Source organism: Salvelinus namaycush, chromosome 16 (genome assembly GCF_016432855.1).
Source record: "Salvelinus namaycush isolate Seneca chromosome 16, SaNama_1.0, whole genome shotgun sequence".
In the NCBI taxonomy this organism is placed as follows: domain Eukaryota; kingdom Metazoa; phylum Chordata; class Actinopteri; order Salmoniformes; family Salmonidae; genus Salvelinus; species Salvelinus namaycush.
In genome coordinates this window covers 29,361,657-29,381,466 of record NC_052322.1, presented here as the reverse complement: position 1 = coordinate 29,381,466, position 19,810 = coordinate 29,361,657, and the positions used below count along the sequence as shown (strand labels likewise).

General features: G+C 43.5%; 2 protein-coding genes across 3 annotated transcripts in view; one reads left to right on the top strand and one right to left on the bottom strand.

The window, feature by feature from the left end:
* Window positions 1-5,040: 5,040 nt before the first annotated feature.
* LOC120060745 (pyridoxal reductase, chloroplastic-like) lies at window positions 5,041-9,862 on the top strand. Its single transcript, XM_039010153.1, has 8 exons — window positions 5,041-5,194; window positions 5,499-5,611; window positions 6,319-6,419; window positions 7,209-7,295; window positions 7,600-7,747; window positions 7,896-7,975; window positions 8,163-8,256; window positions 9,062-9,862. The coding sequence occupies exons 2-8, from the start codon at window positions 5,500-5,502 to the stop codon at window positions 9,466-9,468; spliced, it is 1,029 nt and encodes a 342-aa protein (XP_038866081.1). The 5' UTR covers window positions 5,041-5,194; window position 5,499; the 3' UTR covers window positions 9,469-9,862.
* A 4,949-nt stretch (window positions 9,863-14,811) lies between these two features.
* The window catches only part of LOC120061284 (transketolase-like), a 30,617-nt gene continuing 25,618 nt past the window's right edge, over window positions 14,812-19,810 (bottom strand). For both annotated transcript variants that reach the window (XM_039010988.1, XM_039010986.1), the window contains 5 exons: window positions 19,627-19,757; window positions 17,406-17,489; window positions 17,160-17,253; window positions 16,583-16,705; window positions 14,812-15,429 (listed from right to left, as the gene is read on the bottom strand). In XM_039010988.1, the coding sequence (XP_038866916.1) occupies window positions 15,242-15,429; window positions 16,583-16,705; window positions 17,160-17,253; window positions 17,406-17,489; window positions 19,627-19,757 (620 nt within the window). In that variant the 3' untranslated portion in view covers window positions 14,812-15,241. The remainder of the gene's footprint in view (window positions 15,430-16,582; window positions 16,706-17,159; window positions 17,254-17,405; window positions 17,490-19,626; window positions 19,758-19,810) is intronic.

Below are 19,810 nucleotides of genomic sequence, written 5' to 3'. Positions count from 1 at the left end.
AAGAGCAGAAAAGTAAATAAAAACAATATGGGGATGAGGTAGGTAGATTGGATGGGCTATTTACAGATGGGCTATGTAGAGCTGCAGCGATCGGTTAGCTGCTCAGATAGCTGATGTTTAAAGTTCGTGAGGGAATTATAAGTCTCCAGCTTCAGCGATTATTGGAATTCGTTCCAGTCATTGGCAGCAGAGAACTGTAAGGAAAGGCGGCCAAAGCAGGTGTTGGCTTTGGGGATGACCAGTGAGATATACCTGCTGGAGCACGTGCTACGGGTGGGTGTTGTTATCGTGACCAGTGAGCTGAGATAAGGCGGAGCTTTACCTAGCAAAGACTTATAGATGACCTGGAGCCAGTGAGTCTTGAGACGAATATGTAGCGAGGGCCAGCCGACGAGAGCGGTGTATGGGGCTTTGGTGACAAAACGGATGGCACTGTGATAGACTGCATCCAGTTTGCAGAGTAGAGTGTTGGAGGCTATTTTGTTTGATGACATCGCCGAAGTCAAGGATTGGTAGGATAGTCAGTTTACGAGGGTATGTTTGGCGGTGTTGTGAAGGAGGCTTTGTTGCGAAAGAGGACGCTGATTCTAGATTTCATTTTGGATTGGAGATGTTTAATATGAGTCTGGAAGAAGAGTTTACAGTCTAGCCAAACACCTAGGTATTTGTAGCTGTCCACATATTCTAAGTCGGAACCGTCCAGAGTAGTGATGCTAGTCGGGCGGGCGGGTGCGGGCAGCGAACGGTTGAAGAGCATGCTTTTAGTTTTACTAGCGTTTAAGAGCAGTTGGAGGCCACAGAAGGAGTGTTGTATGGCATTGAAGCTCGTTTGGAGGTTTTAACACAGTGTCCAAAGAAGGGCCAGATGTATACAGAATGGTATCGTCTCAGTAGAGGTGGATCAGGGAATCACCCACAGCAAGAGCGACATCGTTGATATATACAGAGAAAAGAGTCGGCCCGAGAATTGAACCCTGTAGTACCCCCATAGAGACTGCCAGAGGTCCGGACAACAGGCCCTCCGATTTGACACAGGCGAGGCAGTCATTTGAGAAACCAAGGCTGTTGAGTCTGCCGATAAGAATGCGGTGATTGACAAAGTTGAAAGCCTTGGTCAGGTCGATGAAGACGGCTGCACAGTACTGTCTTTTATCGATGGCGGTTATGATATCGTTTAGTACCTTGAGTGTAGCTGAGGTGCACCCATGACCAGCTCGGAAACCGGATTGCACAGCGGAGAAGGTACGGTGGGATTCTAAATGGTCAGTGATCTGTTTATTGACGTGGCTTTCAAAGACTTTAGAAAGGCAGGGCAGGATGGATATAGGTCTGTAACAGTTTGGGTCTAGAGTGTCACCACCTTTGAATAGGGGGATGACCGCGGCAGCTTTCCAATCTTTAGGGATCTCAGAAGATACGAAAGAGAGGTTGAACAGACCGGTAATATGGGTTGCAACAATGGCGGCGGATAATTTTAGAAAGAGAGGGTCCAGATTGTCTAGCCCAGCTGATTTGTACGGGTCCAGGTTTTGCAGCTCTTTCAGAACATCTGTTATCTGGATTTGGGTGAAGGAGAAGCTGGGGAGGCTTGGGCAAGTAGCTGCGGGGGTACGGAGCTGTTGGCCGGGGATGGGGTAGCCAGGAGGAAAGCATGGCCAGCCGTGGAGAAATGCTTATTGAAATGTTTGATTATCGTGTATTTATCGGTGGTGACAGTGTTATCTAGCCTCAGTGCAGTTGGCAGCTGGGAGGAGGTGCTCTTATTCTTCATGGACTTTACAGTGTCCCAAAACTTTTTGGAGTTAGAGCTACAGGATGCAAATTTCTGTTTGATGAAGCTAGCCTTAGCTTTCCTGACTGACTGCGTGTATTGGTTCCTGACTTCTCTGAAAAGTTGCATATCGCGGGGACTATTCGATACTAGTGCAGTTCGCCACAGGATGTTTTTGTGCTGGTTGAGGGCAGTCAGGTCTGGAATGAACCAAGGGCTACATCTGTTCTTAGTTCTACATTTTTTGAAAGGGGCATGCTTATTTAAGATGATGAGGAAATCCTCGACTGACGGGATGAGGTCAATATCCTTCCAGGATACCCAGGCCAGGTCGATTAGAAAGGCCTGCTCGCAGAAGTGTTTTAGGGAGCGTTTGACAGTGATAAGGGGTGGTCGTTTGACCGTTTGACCGATGCAGTGATCGCTGAGATCCTGATTGAAAACAGCAGAGGTGTATTTGGAGGGCAAGTTGGTCAGGATATTATCTATGAGGGTGCCCATGTTTACGGATTTAGGGTTGTACCTGGTGGGTTCCTTGATAACTTGTGTGAGATTGAGGGCATCTAGTTTAGATTGTAGGACTGCCGGAGTGTTAAGCATATCCCAGTTTAGGTCACCTAACAGAACGAACTCTGAAGATAGATAGGGGGCAATTAATTCACATATGGTGTCCAGGGCACAGCTGGGAGCTGAAGAGTTTTATAACAGGCGGCAACAGTGAGAGACTTATTTCTGGAGAGATTCATTTTAAAAATTAGAAGCTCGAACTGTTTGGGCATAGACCTGGAAAGTATGACAGAACTTTGCAGGCTATCTCTGCAGTAGACTGCAACTCCTCCTTCTTTGGCAGTTCTATCTTGATGGAAAATGTTGTAGTTGGGGATGGAAATCTCTGAATTTTTGGTGGCCTTCCTAAGCCAGGATTCAGACATGGCAAGGACATCAGGGTTGGCGGAGTGTGCTAAAGCAATGAGTAAAACAAACTTAGAGAGGAGGCTTCTGATGTTAACATGCATGAAACCAAGGATTTTTCGGTTACAGAAGTCAACAAATGAGAGCGCCTGGGGACATGCAGGGCCTGGGTTAACCTCCACATCACCCGAGTAACAGAGGAGGAGTAGGATGAGGGTACGGCTAAAGGCTATCAAAACTTGTCGTCTAGTGCGTTGTGGACAGAGAATAAAAGGAGCAGATTTCTGGGCGTGGTAGGATAGGTTCAGGGCATAATGTACAGACGGGTATGGTAGGGTGCGAGTACATTGGAGGTAAACCCAGGCAGTGAGTGACAATAAGAGAGGTTGCATCTCTGGATGCAGTTATGCTGGGTGAGGTGGGACAAAGGAGGTATCTGAGGCATGTTGAGTGGTACTAGGGGCTCCGCAGTAAACTAAAACAATGATAACTATCCTAAACAACAGTATACAAGGCATATTGACATTTGAGAGAGCCAAAGCGAGGCATAAAGCAATCACAGGTGTTGATTGGGAGAGCTAGCTAAGACAACAACAGCTAATTAGCTAAGACAACAACAACAGGTAAAATGGCGATGAATGGGCGGAGAGGGAGACGGTCCATTCATAAAGAAGTAGTAGGTCTTTAAAAAAAGCTATCTTTGGTAGGCCTGCACCCAGAAAGAAGTGGTAGGTATTTTAAAAAGTTCTCATTGATAGGCCTGCACCCAGAAAGAAGTGGTAGGTATTTTAAAAAGTTCTCATTGGTAGGCCTGCACCGCTGACAAGTACAGTGTGTAGGCTAATCCATATACAGTGATTTGGATTGTGGCCAATTTTTTGACCTTGGAACATATTGTAGAACCCACATTTAATGCAAATGAAACTTAAATATGAACAAATATGAACTAGTTTTCAATATATTATGAATAAATACAGGGTATTGACACATTTCTACTGCTACATGGGGGACTTTTATTTTGAACATTTCCTAAGTAATTTTTTGGTGTTGCTGGCGAGATGCTGATAAACCAACCATTGGATGAGAATAACAGAGCTCTCCACTTTAAACGAATGGGGGAAAGAAATGTGAATTGTTTTGCTCTCAAGAAAAGGGTGGCATTGAAAGGAGTGATTACTGGGGTAGCGGTAAATGTGAAAGCTGACCAACTGAAGGGGAAGATCCCGGGTCTTTGCCCGACAAAGTGATCCTGTACGAGCTTTTGTGCCTAATACATTACATTGTTACAGGTGTCAAGCTTATGGGCATGTGGCAGCAGTGTGTAGGAGGGAAGTTCCTAGGTGTGAGAAGTGTGCACAAGGGCTTGAGACAAAGGAATGTGTAGCATTGGGGAAAGTAGTGGTACAGTACGTGTTAATTTTAGGAGTGCCTATGGGACTGGGGGACAGAAATGTCCTGTGCGAGAGACAGGTTGAGATTTCCAGGGTTAGAGTAGTGCAGAAGTTGTCATATGATGAGGCAGTGAAGATAGTAGAGGAGGATGGGTCAAGGGGGGATCATGAGAGGAGTGGTGTGAGTAGTAGATCTGTACCAGTACAGATGGATAAACCAACAAGTGATATACACTACCCGTCAAAAGTTTGGACCCACCTACTCATTAAAAAATAAAAAAATCTACTATTTTCTACATTGTAGAATAATAGTGAAGACCTCAAAATGATGAAATAACACATATGGAATCATGTAGTAACCAAAAAAGTATAAAACAAAAGGGTGGCTACTTTGAAGAATCTCAAATATAGAATATATATTTTTGTTTAACACTTTTTTGGTTACTACATGATTCCATATGTGTTATTTCATAGTTTTGAGGTCTTCACTATTATTCTACAGTGTAGAAAATTGTTATAATAAAGAAAAACCCTTGAATGAGTAGGTGGGTCCAAACTTTTGACTGCTACTGTATGTTTCAGTAATATTGGATTTTTGGCATTTATAGCAATGGTTATCAACTATACTGCAGGGATGGAACGTAAGTCACAGAAAATAGAGGTTGTGGTGGCAGCTGCAGAGAGGTATTTGGGTGTGTGAGACTTGACATCGGAAGAGTTACAGGGTGTGTTAAGTAGCGGTGTCCCATCCATTCTGGTTGTTGGCCTGAAGTAGGACTAAATAGATTTAAATAGTGGAGAATGGTAATTATTATTATTATTTTGTGAGTGTAGTGTTAGATGGTAGGGTATTTGTAGTATATATATATATATTTTTTTTAAGCAAAGTTTAAGGGAGTTATACTCCAGTCTAGTAGGTGGCGGTAATGCAACATTTATTGGATGCCAACCGCGGTTAAACAGCATCGAAGAAGAAGCAGAAGAACGACAGAGTCTTGCATAAACGGCATAATATGTTTTGTAATGTTTTTTTTATTACAGTTAGCAGTAGTTAGCTAAACATACTCCGAGGCTGTAAACCGTGTAAACCGTCTACACAGTAACTACATCGCAAAGAAAGGTAAATAATATTTTAGTCCAAAATGTTGCATACCCCAGTTAACTCCTTCGACGAAATATATAACTTTGATAACAGCTAACGTTAAGCGTCGAAGGAGTTAACTTTGATAACAGCTAAGCTGCTGGAAGTATCAACAACCGTACGATGAATGTCGAGTTTAAATGAACCAGCTAATTTCTGTATTAGTTATGATGTCAGTTCAACAGATGAGTACACAACCCGAAATGTTGAAAGCATTTGATCTAGATATTGGTTTAATTTAGAATGGAATGCAGTCTGTTTACTATCCTGCATTTTTTTTTAGGATGGCTCAAGTGCCCAAAGTTAAGCTGGCAGGGGGCTTGGAGATCTGCCGCATCCTGAACGGCATGTGGCAGGTATCAGGTGCTCATGGTCCGGTGGATCATCCCAAAGCAGGTAAACTGAAAGTAGGGTAAAAGTTCACTCCAAAATCTAATTTATTCACACGTTTTTAGACCTTAAGCGTCTAGCTAATGTCTTGAGTGAGTGCCCCACACAATATTTTGTCCAGTTTATTTAACTGAGAACAAATTCTAATGTACAGCAACAACCTGGGGAACAGTCACAGGATGAATGAGCCAATTGTAAACTGGGGATGATTAGGTGACTGTATGAGGGTCAGATTGGGAATTTAGCCAGGACACCAGGGTTAACACCCCTATTCTTACAATAAGTGCCATGGGATCTTTAATGACCACAGAGAGTCAGGACACCCGTTTAACGTCCCATCCAAAAGACAGCACCCTACTCAGGGCAATGGCCCCAATCACTGCCCTGGGGAATTGGGATGTTTGTTTTTTTAGACCAGAGGAAAGGGTACCTCCTACTGGCCCTCCAACACCACTTCCAGCAGCATCTGGTCTCCCATCCAGGGACTGACCAGGACCAACACTGCTTAACTTCAGAAGTAAGCCAGGAGTGAGATGCAGGGTAGTAGGCTGCTGGCTATAGCTATAGCCTATCAGTTCCATACAGTATCAATGGAAAAATGGGTACTATATAATAAATAAAAAAAATAGATGATGCTGCCTATTATAGCATTTTTTTACACACAATTTTTATTTCCCTAACAGTTATTATCAAACCCCCTTTTCCTATTCCAGTGCAGGCGATGCAAGCCTATATTGATGCTGGGCTAACAACTTTTGACATGGCAGATATCTATGGACCAGCGGAGGAGATTTTTGGACACTTCAACAGCCAGGTATGAATTGTTGTTGTAACCTACACCACACAAACTCCAGATTATGAACCTGTTGGATTGAAAGTGTATGTACATATTGTAGATTGTATGAACATTGATCTCAGATGTGTGTGCAAGTGGAGCAGTACCCCTGAATTGGCACAGGAGGGAGCTAATGTAGCACAGTTGCTATTCGGCGGTTGGGCTGCTTAGTCTCGCTCTCAAGAATCAGGGGAGAGATGGTGTATGGAAGATCAGTAAATTCTCACTCTCACTTATACACACACACATGAAAAAGCCCTTACACCTCAAGCCATAGTCATACACACATTGTCAGATGCACTCTTACACCCACACTCTTTTTTTCACCATTAACATTGGTTTTAATATGAATAATTTTTTTTAATTTGAAGATTTTTTAAAATTTGCATCTTCATTTATTGATTCCTTTGGATTTCAGACCTTGTCAGTGCCCAGGCACGCTGCATCTCACACGATTTTGACTTGGATGTGTTTTGACACCTGGAATAATGTCCTCCGAGAATGCTTCCCAACACCAACCTCTCTGAGGATTGAATCACCTGTCTGTAACTAGACACATCTGCTCTGCTCTCACGTGTGAAACGGAGAGATTTATATGGTCTCTCACGTCTGACTGAAAAGTGTCTGAGATCTTTGAGGGGATTATGTGGACTGAGGGTGTTATTATATAAAGTGTGGTACACAACCAGAATGAGTACATTTTGTGAATACATTTCAGTGTCTTTTCACAGATGGCATGGAATGTAATTGTAGCATTCTGTTTTCTAGCTGAAATCGAAACCCAGCTATGATGCTGCACCAACCCTGCAGGGTTTGACCAAATGGGTGCCACGACCTGGACCAATGGACCGCAAGGTGAGTCTTTAATACAGACTAGTGTGTGAAAAATCATCCTGCAAGTTGTCTACCATCCATTAAAATCTGAAAGCTAAATACTGTATATCACACCCACCAATTAACAATTAGAACTGCTTGAGGGCAGTGTCTCAGGACAACTTTCAGCTCTGTGAGAGACTCCCTTATCTAATTCTATTTTGAGGTGTCTGTTCTGGTTCACCTATGTCACTTGGCTGCAACAAAAGCCTGCACCCTCACCAGCCATAACAGGGTAAGATAACTCACGCCTGGTGTAGACATCTTTAATATGTCTCGTCACTAGGTTGTGGAGAAGGCATTGCAGCGTTCCATGGCCCGTATGCAGGTGGATTCTCTGGACTGTGTGCAGTTCCACTGGTGGAACTACAGCGATAATAGATACCTGCATGCCCTGGGGCACCTGTCTGACCTGCAGCAGGATGGACTCATACGTAGGTCATCTTATATAACCATTTACTAATCCCATGCACACAAGCTCTTTGTTAAGATTCACAGTTCAGCCATGTACCTTGTGTACTTGTTGATGAGCTGTGCCTGTTTGTCAAGTTTAGATGTACTCCTTATTTTCTTACTCTTCAGGAGAGCTGGCCCTCACCAACTTTGACACTCAGAGGCTTGAGGAGATCACAAACAAAGGGATCAGAGTCTCCAGTAACCAGGTACAGTGCCTGCTCCCTCATTCCCTCATTTGTTTTCCCCATCTTTCTCTCGCTTTCTCACTAGCTTAATGGGAGGCAATTTCCTTGTGCCTTATAGAATATTGTGAAATCTGTGCATGTTCAGTACATTAGTCTGCGTCAGCGTTCAGTATGTCCAGTATTAATGACCAGTGATGTTTCCTCCCAGGTGCAGTACTCTCTGATTGACCAGCGGCCCGCTGTTAAGATGGAGGCGGTCTGCCTGTCTCACGGCATCCAGCTCCTCACCTATGGAACTCTGGGTGAGGACCGGTCTGAGGTCATATGGGATTAAGTCATCACGGCCACTGCTCTACTCCTACTGCTACTATTTGGCTGCTCTAGATCATCAGGGGTTAGCCATTTAAGAGGATGAAGAAGCACAAGCATTCATGTCACTGCACTGAGAGAGTCAGTGGTGAAGGGTTGGATTAGGTCCCAGTTAGCCTGGCCCAGGTCTGTATGGGGTTTAGCCTACCCATCTGACCTATAGATCTAGACCAGGCTAGCTCACAGTTACTGTTGCAACCTTAGTGACCGGTTATGGTCTGTTTTCTTCAAGTTATGTGACTTACGATATTATATCGTAAATCACATAACTTTAGACAGACCCATAATCGCTCATTCTAGTCATGGACCACTTGATATTCTGATCTGATAATGCCTGGAAATGACTGACTCTCTCGCATAAGTCGTAATGAAAAACATAACGTACTCTCGCCAGATATGTTGGGGGAAAAATCTGAGATACTGCATGCTTTGCTTTGATGCATTATGGTTATTAGTATTACTGAAATTAGCAAGTCATTTAATATAGTGTTAGCGATTTTAGAAATCCTTTCCGTATTGACTCTTGCAATGTGGGGTGTAGTGATATAAAATGGTGGCAATCTAAGATGGAGTCCAAACTGACGATGCGTCTCTGCTGTTTCTCTGCTTCCCTCTTCACCCAATCTCCTCCCTTCTTCATCTTTACCCTGTCTCTGTCTCTCTTTCTGTATCCAACCCCTCCCTCCCTCCCTCCATCTTTTTAAACCTCCATCGCTCGGTCCCCCCTCTACTTCTCAGCTGGTGGTCTACTCTCAGAGCGCTATCTGGGGAAGGCAGAGCCTACAAGCAGGGTGGAGCTCAACACTGCCTCCCTCAGTAAATACAAGAAGGTGATTGATGGCTGGGGAGGATGGGGGCTGTTCCAGGAGCTGCTGGTTGTCTTGGACGGTGTTGCCCAGGGCCACAGCTGCTCCATTGCCAACGTGGCTACCCGCTACATTCTGGACCGGCCAGCAGTGGCTGGAGTCATCGTGGGCTGTCGTCTCGGCGTTGCTGGGGCGGAACACATCAAGGACAGCCTGCACAGCTGCAGCCCAGAGTTGGAGCTCACGGCGCAAGACCTGCGCACCATAGACGGCGTGCTGCAGCGCTCGCGTGACCTCATGAGCCTCATCGGAGATTGTGGAGACGAGTACAGGAACTAGAGGAGAAAAGAGAAGATGGACCAGAGCATCTGGGTTGGAGGGAAGTTGAGATGGGGTACTGGAGGAAGAACATGTAAATGTGTGAATAAATGTGTGTATAGATGATGGTGGGAAGTTAGAGGATGGCAGGAGTAGAAGGAAATGTGGTGGGAAGAGAAGGCCTGGGGGGGCTGAAACTGAAAATGACAGATGGGAGGGGCATGAGGGGGAATGACAGCCTGAACTATGACAGGGCACACAGATATACAGCCTTTTACTTTTATTTTTTTTAAATAGTGTCAACGTGTGATAAATGTTACCCTGTACCCATATAATTAAGAATGTAATGTATATAGCATCATTATGTCTCTGTGTATGGAAAGAGCTTTTAAGTAAAATAAGATATTGACCTAAAGCAGCTTGTTTAATTTACAATACGCACAATAGTTATTGATATTTTTTGTAAAAATCCTCTTCCTGTACTCTTTCATGACATCCCTTCAGACAAGGAGAAAATATTTATTTCTGTTACATTACTCAAAAGAGGGAAATGTCTCTGTGTTTGAGGTGGTCTGTGGTGGGCCTTTGTTTGCAGTATGCTGGTGTTGTGTGTGTGTTTGTTTGAGGATTACTAGGGTGGAAGATGTGGGTAGGCCTGTCTGACGAACACTGGGAAGAGTTTCACTAGGGAAGTAGATCATGGTGGAGTCCTCTGATGTTCCTTGACAGAGCTAGCTGACTGGCTGTTCACTCAAGGGTCTGGATATACGCAAACAGGAGGGGTCAGAGGAAGATTTGGGGTGGGGGTAGCACTGAGGGGCAATTAGATGACAGGCTAGAAGATTAGGGGTGGGTGCCAGCTGGGGGGCAGGAGCAGGGGTATTTGGGGGGTCTTTCCATCTCTTGTAACTGTGGTAATGAGGCATTGATACTGTACAAGAGACAGACGCTCTAATGACCATGATGATTCCCCCAGACTGCCACTATCGCAGCTGCTGAAACTCACAGGGAGGGTACCCACAGCCTGGGGTTAAAGGTCAGATACAAGATCACATGTACTCCACTATGGGGAAACACACTAGGGTATAGTACAGTACTATGACATCCAGTAAAATTACAGTCTCTCACCAAGGGACTGAGTTTAGCCTGCTTCAGTGTGCCTCAGACTAAGGGCTTAATTCAATTAGATCCGCTTGAACCAATATCAGCATAGCAGTTGTTTTGGCAGTGTCGGAGGTGGAACTACATTAGAGCTGACAAATCCACAAGTGACTCTTGGAATTATACCTACAGTAAAGCAGACATTGCCTGCATAGGGTCGTATTAACAGAAATCCCATGCAGCCTTGTTTACAAGTTCAAACAGTGGAATGTGAGATGTAATCTACACGTCCATTAGGCTGATAGAAATCCTCATTATTTAGTTGAATGATTTTTCAATTTGAGCGTAATTATCTCGTTCTGAACTTCTAATGTGAGTGGGGCGGGTGTGGCTTAGTGACAAAGATTTGACGTCTTCAACGCAGTTCCGCCAAAACATCCGCATCGCTATTGTCAGTTAACACTTGATCTGATTAAATCTAGGCCCTAAACACCTTGTTTTCCCCAGCTCAGTGGTCTTCAGGTTAGTGTGACAGCAGCCATGTGTGGTTGGTATTATATTTCTGTGGTGGGCTACTGTGTATCTATCAGCTGTCCTCTCTCTCATCTTGTTGGATGACCCTATGTTTAAAGAGCATCTCTGTCTGCAGTTTCATGCACACACACATGCTGATGTGCCCTTGAATCTTTCAATAGGCTTTTTAATTATTAAAACACATGAAATATGCACAGCACGAGGTGGGTGGTGGATATGTCCTTGTATGTTCAGCTCTCAATGCAGCATGCATACAGGGCCCATAGTCCAGACTATCAGCAGACACACTGCACCAGATTGATCAGGTGTGGCTCAAGTCAATGTTTGTGTGTTATTTGGTATTTTTATTGAATATTAAAACATTCAATATACCTGCAGTGAAGCCGATCAACATTTACATTCAGTCATCAAGCAGACTCCCATGCGGAGCGATCCACAGGGGCAACCAGAGTCAAGTGCCCTGCCCAAGGGCACGTCGACAGATCTCCCACCAAGTCAAATCGGGGACCCAAATCAGCGACCTATCGGCCACCGGCCCATCTCCCAACCGCCAGGGCACCAACCATCCAAGATCCCCCCCACAGTTCCCCGAGAGCTGCCCCTCGACCATCCAAGCCCCCCCCCCCCCAAAAAAAACTCTCCCTCCACTCCCCCAAGGAATTCTGTACAATCATTTTTGCGTTGTTTTATATATCAACTCATACACCCTGTGCCATGGAATCAGTACATCAAACACCGATTCTCAGCTATTTTGCAGTCTGTATGGCACAGCTGTCAACATCCTGGTCCTCAAATTAAACTGGTATACTTTCCTATTTATGCTATTTTTATTCCTCTGTCAGTTTTAATCCTTTATATTGGGCAGACAGACCAGTTCCCTACCTCCTCCCACTGCCACCTGCCTCCTCCATTTTCGGGGTAATCTTGGATTGAGCAGACCTTCCCAAACAAATCCGATAACTTCATGAAAGACATACAGTACCAGTCAAAAGTTTGGATGTCTTCACTATTATTCTACAATGTAGAAAATATTAAAAATAACAAAAAACCCTTGAATGAGTAGGTGTCCAAACTTTTGACTGGTACTGTAACTCAGTATCATAACAATATCATTTAAAAACAAAATACCCTTTTCAAACATATTTTCCATAAATATAGGTCTTTTATCAACCACCACATTTGAGTTCAACCATAATATGTTGTAATATTTGTTCTAATTAATCAAAAATGAGACATGGCAATCGGCAAAAAGGCAATTTTTAACAATGGGTGAGCTTTTCTTAGTAATCTACTTGAGAACTATTTTGGGTTCAAGTAAAACTTTTGTTTAAGTGAAGCTTTTAAAGAGAGGTTTAGTGCTTTTATATTTAATCTCAAACCATCCAGTTCATATTCACTATATAGATAGGCACGCTTTATGTTGTCTGGCTTAGCATTCCAGATAAAGCTAAATATTTTTTGCTCATATGATTTGAAAAACGAATCATAAGGAGTAGGAAGCGCCATAAGTAAATTGAGATATGACTAAGGAGTTAATCAGTGTCATTTTTCCATAAATAGACAGGTATTTACCTCTCCATGGTTGCAGGATCTTGTCTATGTTTACAAGTTTTCTATTGAAATTCATTGTGGAGAGCTCATTTATATATTTTGTGATATGAATACCAATTATGTCTACTTCACCATCAGCCCATTTTATAGGTAAACTGCAGGGTAATGTAAAAGTTGTATTTTCTAAAGATCCAATACATAATATGTTACACATCATAATTAGGTTCAAATTCAGAGAGGCCAGAAAAGTGAACTAGATCTTCAATGAGACATTGCAGGGATCTCGCTTGCGGACTAGTTACATGGATACCTATGTTTTTATGCCTTGGATTTCTAATCATCTAATGTTGTTATTTGATCTGATTTTAATACCTCTTTAGGATCTGACCCTTTTTTTCAATTTTCGCCTTAAATGACATACCCAAATTTAACTGCCCGTAGCTCAGGACCTGTAGCAAGTATATACATATTCTTGATACCATTTGAATGGAAACACTTAAGTTTGTGGAAATGCAAAATTAATGTAGGAGAATATAACACATTAGATCTGGTAAAAGATAATACAAATATTATTTTTTTTGTACCATCATTTTGAAACGCAAGAGAAAGGCCATAATGCATTATTCCAGCCCAGGCACAATTTACATTTTGGCCACTAAATGGCAGCAGTGTATGTGCAAAGTTTTAGACTGATCCAACTAACCATATCTGTTCAAAATGTTGTATCAAGACTGCCCAAATGTTCCTAATTGGTTTATCAATACATTTTCAAGTTCATAATTGTGCTGAAACAATAGCATGGTATTATTTCACTGTAACAGCTACTGTATATTGGACGGTGCAGTTAGATTAACACGAATTTAAGCTTTCTGCCCATATCATATATGTCATATATGTAGCGCAACTGTCCCACGGGGGGGGACCGATCCCGTAGAGGTTTTGATAACATTTCGATGGCCATAATGAATAGATATGATGAGTGTGGACGCCGTTGTTTAACTCCAACAGTTAAAACTCTCTGAGAAGAAACCGCTATTGCACCTGGGGTTGCTACACATTACTTTTATCCATTGAATAAGAGACTCACCGAAATAGAAAAAATCCAGGCATTTATAAATAAAATCCAGTCTTACTTTATCAAAGGCCTTTACAAAATCTGATATGAATACCAAGCCTGACTTCTTAGATGTTTCATGGTGTTCTATTATTTCTAGTAGTTGTCGTATATTATCTCCAATGTATTGTCCATGTAAAAAACGGTCTGATCAGGATGAACAATACCTGGTAAAACCTTTATAATTCTGAGGGCTATGCATTTCGCTAGTATTTTTGCATCACAACATTGAAGTGTAAGGGGCCTCCAGTTTTTTAGATAGACTGGGTCTTTATATTTGCCATCTGGGTCTTGTTTTAATAATAGAGAAATCAGACCTTCCTGCTGAGTACCTGACAGACTACCATTTCTATAGGAGTAGTAAAACAAGCTAATGATTAAGCTTTGAGAATATACAAAAAGGCTTGATTTACCTCTACCGGTTTGCCATCAAGCCCTGAGGTTATTCCAGACAAAGGACTTAATAGCCTCAAACCGTTATTCCTCTGTAATTTGGCCTTCACGCTGATCTTTTTGTGCATTTGTTAATTTTTCATTTTTTGTATTATTTGAAAAAAATTCCTTAAAGTAATCGTCATTCAGAGGGTGAGAATGAGATGGAAAAGAGAACATCTGCTTAAAATATTAAGCTTCCTCTTTTAAAATATAATTCGGAGAATCATGGATGACTCTCTTTAGTAACGAGTTTCTGCTAATTATTTTTGGTAGCGTTCCTGTGTTGGAGATGCAGGAAGATTTTGGTGCATTTTTCTCCATATTCCATCTAGTTTTCTTTATTTTTGTAATAGATAAATTCAGCTATAAATTATTTTGGCTTAGTTAAGAATAAATTGTCCTCCAGTAGACTTTGACTACATTTCCAATATCCCTGTCCATGTGGAAATTCTGTTAGAGTTATGTGAAGGCCATATAGATGATGGTCCGATCGCATTCTGTCTCTTTTCTGTGTCTGTGTGTTGCCATGTAGGCTATGCTGTGTAGGTGTGTGTATGATGGTATTTGATTATGGACATGAAATCATGAAAGAACAAGTCAATACGTATGAAACAACTATCAGACTGGAGGGGTGTGAAGAAACCATTCCTTTATTGGTGTGAAGTCCCAGTCAGGATGAGGGGTTAAAAACAGTGCTCTACGCCAGACCCATGTCCACTCACACACTCGCTCACGCGGGGTACAGGGTGTGTCGCATCAAAATGTGAGAGAATCAGACATTTTTTTTCTTCAAAAAAACATTCACCTCACTCAGACTATAGCAGTTCTCATTACTTTCTCTAGGATGGGGTCTATTGTGGGGGAGTGGAGTACTGAACTTACAAGGGGCCAACTCAATGGGTGAAGGGTCAAAACCACATCAATGACAGTTAACAGAAATACCATATTTGCTTTTTTAGAATCCTTTGATTCTTATTCTCGGAGAGCAGGTGTTGCCAGAAGTGTTTTCGGGTTGACATTTCCATGACAACGGCATGTTGCAGTGGCGCTGGTAGTGGTCTATTTGGCGTTGGCGGAGCTGCTGAGCATCTTGCGGACAGCCTGCGCAATGGCGTCACGGTCGATGCCGAAGATCTTGAGGAGCTCAGTGGGTTTGCCGCTGCGGGGGACGTGGGCCACGGCCATACGGTGCACGTTGAAGCCGGTCTCATTCACCACGGCAGAACACACCGCCTCCCCCAGGCCACCTAAAGAATTACAACCACATGTCAGTCAATCACATCTATACAGCCTTTTTACAACTAAATAAAACCTAAAATGCAAGAGTGCAGAGTTCTATTTTCTGGGTCTTAGTATTTGTGCAGAAGTTTGTCCTAAGACTTCATATGTCACATCCACTCTCCTCCTCTAACTCCTTTGAGCCTGTCTTGCTGAGCTGTCTTTGTTTGTGCAGTTTAGCCCCACTGTGCTGTACAGAATGTACAGTAGCTGGCCAGTCAGTCCGATCTATACATCATCTTTGTCTTCCACCTCACTGACACTGTAACACTGTCACCTCCACAGCCCACTGAGTCTTGATCCTCCCTGACAGGCCAGCCACCACCTTCTCATTGACTGACCATCAGGCCGGCGGTGGCGAAGGGGGGCCGGGTGCGAGAGAGGGCGTTCCTCCACTCTACTTTAGTAGCCATCTGCACAATGGGGGTCCTTGAAGCCTGGGCCTCTCCATATAGCCCCCTCTAAGCCCCCTATCACAGCCTCCCCCCTTCCTCTCCCTCACACACCGTCTTCCCACCCCCTATGGCTTTGAGTGGACGCCCAGCCCGCCCACGTCGCCCGTGCATGCACACCTGTCATAATGCACTATTCATGCTCATGTGTAGACAGGGAATGGGGGTGGGGGTTGTCAGGGCATGGCTTCTGCTGGTTGGGGGTTAGTTAATGTTAAGATGCTGACTGTGGCACGGCTGTGCTTATTCTTTTCTTTGTTTAGTTCCTTCAACAGACAGTATAAATACCAAGGGACAAATAAGGCAACTGTGCCAAAATAAACACCCACACATTTTTGGACTTGCTGTTATCTAGGTCAGTGAATGCCCAATGGCCAGAGCAGAGCTGAAATTAAAAAAACATTGAGGGTTGATAGTCTCTTCTCCTCCTCCTGCACATGCTCAAATACTGCAGTCTTGACACTTCGCAATTTCAGAGAAATAATTAGTCTGCAGGCTTAGAGATTTAACAACTGATACAAATCACATGAATGTCTCACAACTGCATAACTATCTAAAACTGCATAACTATCTAAAACTGCATACCTCAGTGCCCAGTGCTATATATTGTATTCCACTGGAATAAGATAACCTGAGTTCAGAAAGCAGCCTGTGTGTGCAGAGTACCCACCCTCGTAGTAGTGGTCCTCTACTGTGACTATGCGGCCCCTGGTGGCCTTGGCATGCTCGATGATGGTCTTGGAGTCCAGAGGCTTGATGGTGAAAGGATCAATCACTCGAATGTTGATCCTCTCTGAGAGAGAAACAGAGCATGTTATACAATACTCGTAGTACAAATTTCTTCAGTTCGAACTATGGTGTTTCATCTATTCAGCCAACACCAGATAAACAATAGAGATGAATCAACAGACTTCTACAGTGCTAGAGAAAGATGCAAGAAGTACTCTGAATCTGTTGTTGGGGTGCACATGCTTATTAATAGAGTGCCACCATCAGCCACCACGGTTGACATTTAACCCCAGATCATGATGAATGGTCCAATGCCTTAGTGGGACAAGTCTCACAACAAAGTCTCAGTATGCGTGTGCATGTGTGTGTGTGTGTGTGTGTGCGTGCATTACTCGGATGACGTTGATGTCCATCAGTCCCTGGGTGACGAGCACATTTCCTGACAGCTAATGTAGAATATAGAATATTGAGTTCCAGTGAAGGATCTATGTAACTTTCCCGAAATGACTGTTCTGTACCTTTCTTTAGCATTTCAGCAGCTGCCAGTGCCTCATGTAGGGTCACGCCTGCTCCGATCACTGTCACATGATCATCGTTGGTCTTGTACACAACCTGACGGACATGGGATGGAGGTTTCTATTATCTAGGCATATTTCTATTTAAAATCATTTAGCAAGCATGTTAGTACTATAAGAAAGTGATATACTGTAAGACTTTCATTAGACATTGTGTATAGTACATCTCATATATCATTGTCTCCATACCTTCGCCTGTCCCACATGGAAGTCTTCGTTGCTGTTGTAAAGAACAGTGTTCTCTGGGCGACTGGTTCTGATGAAACACACACCCTGAAACAGAGATGAAACATGTCAATCAGCCTCTGGACTTTCATTACCTTGTCATTTATCAGACAGGTTTATTAAACAGCGACTCAGCCATACTCAGCAGCTGTGTGAACCAAAGATATTGTAAAGTGAGCACATAGCATGAGGCAGATGTGATAGAGAGGGTTCTGGGTGCAGGTTAGTATATTTTGTTATGAATATTGTTCTGGAGGCAGCTCTGCAGAGTGGTTACTAGCTGGCACAGCCACAAAGTCACAGCTACAGGACTGTTTTGCTAGTACAGACTGGAATATGTTCCGGGATTCATGCAATAGTGTTGAGGAGTATACAACATCAGTCACCGGCTTCATTAATAAGTGCATCGACGACGTCGTCCCCACAGTGACTTACGTACAGTACAAATCCCAACCAGAAGCCATGGATTACAGGAAACATCTGCACTGAGCTAAAAGCTAGAGCTGCCGCTTTCAAGGAGCGGGACACTAATCCGGACGCTTATAAGAAATCCTGATAAACCCTCCGACAAATCATCAAACAGGCAAAGCGTCAATACAGGACTAAGATTGAATCCTACTACACCAGCTCTGATGCTCGTAGAATGGGGAAGGGCTTGCAAACTTCACAAATTATAAATGGAAACCCAGGAAAGCTAAATGCCTTCTATGCTAGCTTCTGTGCAAGCAACACGAAACCATGCATGAGAGCACCAGCTGTTCTGGAAGACTGTGTGATCATAACTGTATGTAGCCGATGTGAGTAAGACCATTAAGCAGGTGTAACAGTTTAACTTTACTACGTCCCTTCGCCCCGACCTCGGGCGCGAACCAGGGACCTTCTGCACACATCAACAACAGTCACCCACGAAGCATCGTTACCCATCGCTCCACAAAAGCCGCGGCCCTTGCAGAGCAAGGGGAAACCCTACTTCAAGTCTCAGAGCAAGTGACGTAACCGATTGAAACGCTATTAGCGCGTACCCGCTAACTAGTTAGCCATTTCACATCTGTTACACAGGTTCGGAGGGCTAGACAGATTACTAGGATGTGTACTCAGCGCATGCGCTGACCAGCTGTGTTCTTAGTCCCCTTCTGCACTCCCTGTTCACCCATGACTGAGTGGCCACGCACGTCTCCGACACCATCATTAAGTTTGCCAATGACAAAACGGTGGTAGGCCTGATCACCGACGACGATGAGACAGCCTATAGGGAGGAGGTCAGAGACTTGGCAGTGTGGTGCAAGGACAACAACAACAACCTCTCTTTCAACATGAGCAAGACAAATGAGCTGATCGTGAACTATAGGAAAAGGAGGGCTGAGCACACCCCCATTCACATTGACAGGGCTGTAGTGGAGCGGGTAGAGAGCTTCAAGTTCCTTGGTGTCCACATCATTAAGGAACTATCATGGTCCAAACACACCAACACAGTTATGAAGAGGGCACGACAACACCTATTCCCCCTCAAAAAGTTATACAGCTGCACCATCGAGAGCATCCTGACTGGTTGCGTCACCGCTTGGTATGGCAACTGCTTGGCATCCGACTGTAAGATGCTATAGAGGGTAGTGCGTACGGCCCAGTACATCACTGGGGCCAAGCTTCCTGCCATCCAGGACCTCTATACCAGGCCCTAACAATTTTCACACACACACACTCTCGCTGCTGCTAATCTCTGTTTATTATCTATGCATAGTCACTTTACCCCTATCTACATGTACATATTATCTCAATTACCTCGACTAATCCGTACCACTGCACATTGACTCGGTACCGGTACTCCTGGTATATAGCCTTGTTGTTGTTATTTTAATGTGTTACTATATTTCCTAGAGGTTTTTTTGCAAATTTTTCTTACTTACTTTTTCAAGATCTCTGCATTGTTGGTTTAGGGCTCATAATTAAGTATTTGTATTCAACACGTGACAAATAAAATTGTAATTGATCAAATCAGATTTTAAATCAAACCATAACCACACTGCTAACTCTGTCTAACCATAACCTTAAATTAAGACCAAAAAGCACATGTTTGTTTTCATTAATTTTTACAATATAGCAATTTACAATATAACTACAATATGGTTTAGGTTTTGCCTCCAGGACAAAACTCATGACAATAAATGTCAACCTGTGTGCTGGGTACCTTTGTGTTGGCAGCCAGCTCCACAGCTTTCTCAGTGGAGACACCGTCGCTAGGGTAGAAAACAGTTGCCGTGGGAATGGCTCTGAACATGGCAATGTCTTCAAGGCCCATCTGAGAAGGTCCATCCTCTCCTAGAACACACACACATGCACACATACACACAAACACGCATGCAAGTCACACA